This window comes from Penaeus monodon, unplaced genomic scaffold (genome assembly GCF_015228065.2).
Source record: "Penaeus monodon isolate SGIC_2016 unplaced genomic scaffold, NSTDA_Pmon_1 PmonScaffold_15236, whole genome shotgun sequence".
NCBI lineage: Eukaryota > Metazoa > Arthropoda > Malacostraca > Decapoda > Penaeidae > Penaeus > Penaeus monodon.
The window spans coordinates 1-7,500 of NW_023644416.1; the positions used below are offsets into that span (position 1 = coordinate 1).

General features: G+C 43.8%; 1 protein-coding gene across 1 annotated transcript; it reads left to right on the forward strand.

The window, feature by feature from the left end:
• Positions 1–2,459: 2,459 nt before the first annotated feature.
• LOC119569452 (forkhead box protein L2-like) lies at positions 2,460–3,100 on the forward strand (the record flags this gene model as incomplete). The annotated part of the gene is made up of 1 exon (XM_037917607.1): positions 2,460–3,100. A coding segment is annotated over one exon (641 nt), but the record flags the coding sequence as incomplete, so codon positions are not given.
• Positions 3,101–7,500: the final 4,400 nt, after the last annotated feature.

Here is a 7,500-nt window from a genome sequence, read left to right on the forward strand (position 1 = left end):
GATGATAATAATAAAAATGATGGTATTTTTTAAAATTTAAAAATAACCATCATCATCATCATCATCTCATCATCTCATCATCACCATCATCATTATCATCATCATCATCATTTCACCATCATCTTATCATCATCACATCAGTATCATTTTACTTTGTTATTATTATATCCTTTTTTTTTTTTTATTATTTTTTTCTTTTTTTTAAATAAAAACAAAATGCTACAAAAATGTGATAATGTAATTTTTTTTTTTATAACAAAATGATAAAAAAATAATTATTATTATTATTATTATTATTGTTGTTTTTTTGTTGTTGTTGTTGTTTTTGTTGTTTTTTTGGGTGGTGGTGGTGGGGTGGGGGTGGGGGTGGTGGTGGGGGTGGTGGTGGGGTGGTGGGGGGGGGGCGGTGGGGTGGAGTAGTGGTGATAAAGGTGGAGGGGGTGGTATAGGGGTGCTCATGGGGGTGGTGGGTGTGGTGGTGAGGGTGTGGTGAGGGTGATGGCAGTAGTTTTGGGTGGAGATGATTGATAGTGGTGGCATGAGGGGAAAATGGTAGTGATAGTGGTCGGGTTGGGTGGGGGCTGGGTAGTGGTGGGGTGGAGTAATGGGGGTGTGTTGGTGTTGTAGTGGTGGTGGTAGTGGTGATAGTGATTTTGGGATTTGTGGGGAATTGGGTAATGATGGTGATATGGTAACATTTGGGGGTTGTATGGTGGGATAGTGGTGGTGGTGGATTTTGCGTTTAGTGGGGTGGGTAGTGACAGTGACGATACGAGATGATGATGATGATGATGATATGGTGATGATGAGGATACGATGACATGCGTAGATGACGATGACGGAGATGACGAGACGATGACGATGGATGATATGATGATGATGATGATGATGTGTGGAATGATGATATGAGATAATGAAATAAATGATTGATAAAGATAATGATAATGAGATAATGATAATGATAATATAATATAATGATAATGAAATGATGGATGATGATGATGATGATGATGATGATGATGATAATGATAATGATAATGATAATGATGATGATGGTGAGGATGATGGTGGTCATGATGATGATGATGATTATAACAACAATAATAGTAATGATGATAATAATGATATTAGTAATGTTATAAAAAAAAAAAAAAAAAAAAAAAAAAAAGAAAAAAAATAAAAGTAAAATAATAAAAATTAGTGATAACAAAAAACAACAACAAAAATATAAAATAAGAAAAATATATTATGATGATGATGACACTAAAAAAACAATAAAAATAAAATCTAACTTTAGTGATAAAAACCACTAATAATAAAGATGATCTATAAAAATAATATAATAATAATAATATAAAAATAAAATTAAATTTTTATTATTATTATTAAAACACTACAACAACAAAGACAACAAAATAATAGTAAAATAAAAAAGAAAAACATTGGTTTTAATTTTAGCATATATAATTTTTTTATATAAACACCCACACCACACACCACCACACCACACACCACCACACACACACACACACCACACACACCCACACAACAACACCACCATGTATACCCCACACACATATCACACACACACCAAAACACACACACACATATCACACACACACACCCCACCACACACACATACACCACACAAATATCACCATACCCACACCACACACACCCCCAAACACACACACACCCACCCCACACACCACACCACACACACCACACACTACACACACCATACCCACACACATACCACAACACACCCCAACCACAACATACAAAAACACTTTAAAAACCCACACAAACCACACACATCACCCACACACCACACACACCACACATATCAAAACACACAAAATTTCACACCACACCTATCACCAACACACACACAAACGCACACACCCACACCCCCACACAATACACACACACCCAAACACTTCACAACACACCCCAAAACCCACCAAACAAAACACCAAAAACCCACCACACATCCACCACACTCAACCCCACACATACCCAACACAAACCCCAACCACATATCCCACACCCACACACAAAAACCAAACCACACACCACACAACCCCCACACACACCACACACACACCACACAACACACACACACACACACACAACCCCACACACACACACACACAACCACACACACACACACCACACAACCACAATATATTAATATATATATATATATATATATATATAATATAATATATATATATGATGTATGTATACATAGATTAAAGAAATATTAAAATGTATACTTTTTTTCTCTCTCTCTCTCTCCCCTTTTCTCCCCCTTTCTCTCTCTCTCTCTCTCTCCTCTCTCTCTCTCTCTCTCTCTCTCTCTGTATATTATATTATATATATATATATATATAATATATATATATATATATATATATACTGAGTTGGACCCTTTTACCTCTCCCCGCCCTCCACAGGTCTGAGCGTGGGCGCGGGCGTGGTGTGGTTCGTGTCCGTGGTCTCCGAGGAGTACGGCGCGGCGTACGGACGCCGTACCAGCTGGTCCTCCCTCTATGCCTACCGCTACGGCTGGGCGCTGCTGGGGGCGGGCGGGGGCGGCGTGTGCGCCCCTCCGGGCCGCTCTTCTCACGGGCCACGCTTATCGGGCCCCCGCCATGGTCCCTCATGGGTGTGGGCGGCCCGGGGAGGCTCGGGCATTCTCGGGCGCAGCGTCAGCGGACCGGGAGTCCCTGGCGCGGCCGCTGCTCCGCTCCCCGCAGCGAAGGTTGTCTCGGCAGCGCTCTTTTCACATCCGACACCATCAGGACGTACCTCACTTGCGACTCCGCGCCGCCACCTCCCCAAAAAACCTATCCGCGCCTCCCCCGTCCGGCGCTGCGCCCTCCGCCCCACGCGGCCTCCGTCCCTCCCGCACTCCACCTCCATCGTGGACCTGACGGGCCGCCACAGCAACTTCGAGCCGCCGCCCCCGCCACCCCGCCCGCGGTGCGCCACACGTCCCCCGAGGACACGTCGCGCGACAGCAGCATCCATCACAGGGGCGCCGACTCCCTGCGACCGTCTCGCAGTTTTCCTCGCGCGCCACCATCCTAGGTGATGACATGCCGCAGGACAAGGTCAAGCCGCAGCCGCAGGAGTGGGACACGTCGAGGGTGATCATCGAGACGCCGCACCTCTCGTGCACCTCTTCCTCCGTCATGGTAGTCCCCCCCCCCCCCCCCAGCTCCTCCTCCTCCTCCCCCTCGCCCTGGAACCCCTCCTCCCCTCCTCCCTCCCCCGCTCCCGACCCCGGCCTCTTCCCTCCCTCCACCGGCCGTCCCCCGCCCCATCAGGAGCCCCTTGAGCGGCACACCTCCTCTTCCACCCCCTCCTCCTCTTCTTCCTCCTCCTCCCGCGCCCATGTCCCCGCTGAGCTCGTGGGGGTGGCGAGGCTCAAGGGGCGTGTCCACCCCGCCCCCCGGAGGGACGAGCAGGCGCACGAGCCGCTGCGACTCCCAGAGTACAATTCGTTCACGACGGGCGACTACAGTCGCCCCGCTGCCGTCGCTCGGCCGCCAGAATTGCGGTATTTGGGGCGACGCGGAGGCGGCGGGGGCGCGGGGGGCGGTCTCCCCCACGGCGCCCCGCGGCCTCGCTCTCCGCGCTCGTCCTCCAAGATATCCTCCGAAGTGTAGAGGTCGCGGGGGCGGCGCGAGCGTACCAGGGAGCTAACGAAGGAAGGGCGAAAATATAAACATGAATAAATATATATATATATATATATATATATATAATATTTTATATATTATATATATATTATATAATAAATATATATAAATAATACATATATACACATACATACCTATATGTTTGTGTGTGTGTGTATAGATGTATGAATGTGTCTAAAATTATATAAAATATATATATATATATATATATAGAGATATATATATATATATTAAAAATATATATGAATGTATGTGTATTATTGTACATGTTATATATATAATATAAATATTATATATATATATAATATATAATATTAATATTATATATTATATATATATACAATTTTTTATTACATATATTATATATATTTATAATATTTGGTATTATATTAATAATAATTTTATATATATTATAATCATCTAATTTTATAAATACTTATAATATATATATATAATATTATATTATAATTATATTTCTTTTATATATTAAAATTTTATTATTTTTATTAATTTTTTAAAAATTTTTATAAATATATATATATATTTATTTATTTTAATATTATTAAATAAAATTTATTATATATTATATTATATATATAAATATTATATATTTATATATATATATATATCACATGTACCATACATACACAACATTCATATTATATATATATTATATATTTTTAATTATATATATATATATAATAATAATATTATATAATATAGCCTTCATACTCTATACAACACAACAAACAATGGTATGTATGTTATATATGTATATTTTTATATATATTTATTTTAATATATATATATATATATATAAATATAAAATATATATATATTATAATATATAATTTTTTTCATGTTTATATTTTTCCCCCCTTCCTTGTTGTTTCCTTTTACGCCGCCCGCCCCCGCGACCTCTACACTTGGAGGATATCTTGGAGGACGAGCGCGAGAGCGAGGCCGCGGGGCGCCCGTGGGGGAGACCGCCCCCCCGCCCCCCCGCCTCCGCGTCGCCCAAATTCCCCCATCTGGGGGCCGAGCGAGGGCACGTGCGACTGTATCGCCCGTCGTGAACGAATTGTACTCGGGGATCGCAGCGGCTCGTGCGCCATGCTGTCCCTCCGCGGGGCAGGGGGGACACCCCCCTTTGAGCCTCCCACCGCCCACGAGCTCACGGGACATGGGCGCGCGAGGGGGGGGGGAAAAGAGGAGGAGGGGGTGGAAGAGGAGGTTTGCCGCTAAAGGGGCTCCTTGGGGGGGGCGACGGCGGGGGAGGGGGATAAAAGGCCGGGGTCGGGGCGGGGGGAGGGGGGAGGAGGGGGTTCCGGGGGGCGGGGGGGAGGAGGAGGAGGAGTGAGGGGGGAGGGGGGGGGACTACCTGACGGAAAAGAGGTGCACGAGAGGTGCGGGTCTCGATGATCCCCCGCGTGTCCCCTCCTGCGGCTGGGGCTTGACCTTGTCCTGCGGCATGTCACACCTAGGGGGTGGCGCGCGGGGATCGCGAGACGGTCGCAGGGACGGCGCCGTTGATGGATGCTGCTTCGCGCGACTGCCTCGGGGACGTGTGGCGCACCGGGGGCGGCGGTGGCGGGGGGCGGCTCGAATTGCTGTGCGGCCGCGTCAGGCCCACGATGGAGGTGAGTGCGGGAGGACGGAGGCCGCGTGGGCGGAGGGGGCAGCGCCGGACGCGAGGGCCCCGGATAGGTTCTGGGGGGGTGGGGCGCGAGTCGCAGGGAGTACTCCTGATGGTGTCGGTGTGAACAGCCGCCCAGACAACCTTCGCGCGGCAGCGGGGCGCGGCCGCGCCAGGGATCCTGGTGCCGCTGACGCTGCGCCCCAGAATCCCCAGCCCCCCGGGGGCCCCCCCCCACCCAGGCGGGGCCATGGGGGGCCAGATAAGGGGGGCCCGTGGGAAAAGCGGCCAGGAGCGCGCACACGCCCCACCGCCCGCCGCCACAGCGCCCAGCCGTAGCGGGAGGCATAGAGGGAGGGCCATTTACGGCGTCCGTACGCCCCGCCGTACTCCCCGGGGACCCCGGACCGAACCCACCCCGCCGCCCCACGCTCAGACCTGTGGAGGGCGGGGGGAAAGGTAAAGGGTCCAAATCGTAATATTTATATATATATTATATATATTTAAAAATATATATTTTAAAATATTATACAGAGAGGAGAGAAAGAGAGAGAAAAGAGAGAGAGAAGAGAGGAAGAGAAAAGAGAGAAGAAAAAGAGAGGAAGAGGAAAAGGGGAAAAGAGAGAGAAAATGTATACATTTGAATATTTCTATATCTATGTATACATACATACATATATATATATATAATAAAATATATTATATATATATATATATATTATATATTGTGTGTGTGTGTGTGTGGGGTGGGGGTTGTGTGTGTGGGTTGTGTGTGTGTATTGTTGGGGTGTGTGTGTGTGTGTGTGTGGTTTTTTGTGTGTGTGTTGGTGTGTGTGTGTGTGTGTGTGTGTGTGTGTGTGGTGGTGTGTGTGTAATATGTTGTTAAAATGTGTGTGTTTTTGGGGTGTTATATTGTGTGTTATATTGTTTTGTGATTTGTGTATGTTGTGTGTGTGATATGTGTTTTATGTTATATGTGTTATGGTGTGGGTGATGTGAGTTGGGGGTGGGTGGGTGCGTGTTGTGTGCGTGTGTGTGTGTGTTGTGTGTGTGTTTTGTGTGTGTGTTGTGGTGTGTGTGGTTTGGTGTGTATGTGTGTGTTGTTGATATGTGTGTGTTGATATGTGTGTGTGTATATGTGTGTGTGTGTTGTGTGTGTTGTTGGTGGTTTTTGTGGTTGTGATACTTTTGTTGGTTTTGTATTGGTGTGTGTGTTTGTGTGGGTATGATTGTGGATGTTGTGGTTGGGGGTGTGGTTTTGTGTGTGTTGGTGTGTGTGTGGTTGTTCTGTTGTGTGTGTTGTGGTGATTGTGTATATGTGTGTGTTGTTTGTGTGTGTGTGTGATATGTGTGTGTGTGTGTTTGTGTGTGTGTGTGTGATATGTGTATATGTGATATGTATGTGTATGTGTGTGTGTGGGGGTGTTGTGTGTGTGTGTGTGTGTGTGTGTGTGTGGGTGTGTGGGTTGTGTTTTATATATAAAATTTATAACCTACCATATACACTATGTATTTTTATTATTATTATTTATTATTGTTTTTCGTTGTTGTTGTGTTGTTTTAATAAAATATAAAAATAATTATTTTTTTATTATTATTTTTATTATCATTATTATTACTAGTACATCATTATTATTATGGTTATTATCACTAAAGTTTAGATATTATTATTATTGTTCTTATTTGTGTCATCTCATCAAAAATTATCATTGTTCTTATTTATACATTATTTTTTTGTTATTGTTGTTATACTAATATTATTTTTATTACTATTATTTTTTTTTTTTTTTTTTTCTTTTTTTTTTTTTTATAACTTTCTAATACATTATTACATCATTTCTATTATTGTTGTTTTAAAACACTCATCACATGACCCCATCATCCTCACCACATCATCATTATCATTATCATTATCATTACTATCATCATCACATCATCATCATCATCTCATCATCATCATCATCATCATCATCATCACATCATCATCATCATCATCATCACCCATCACACCCATCATTATCATTACATTATCATTATCTTTTCATTATCATTATCTCATTATCTTTAAATCATTACATTTATCTTATCATTATCATTATCATCATCATCATCATCATCATCCATCATCACACATCATCATCATCATCACGTCAT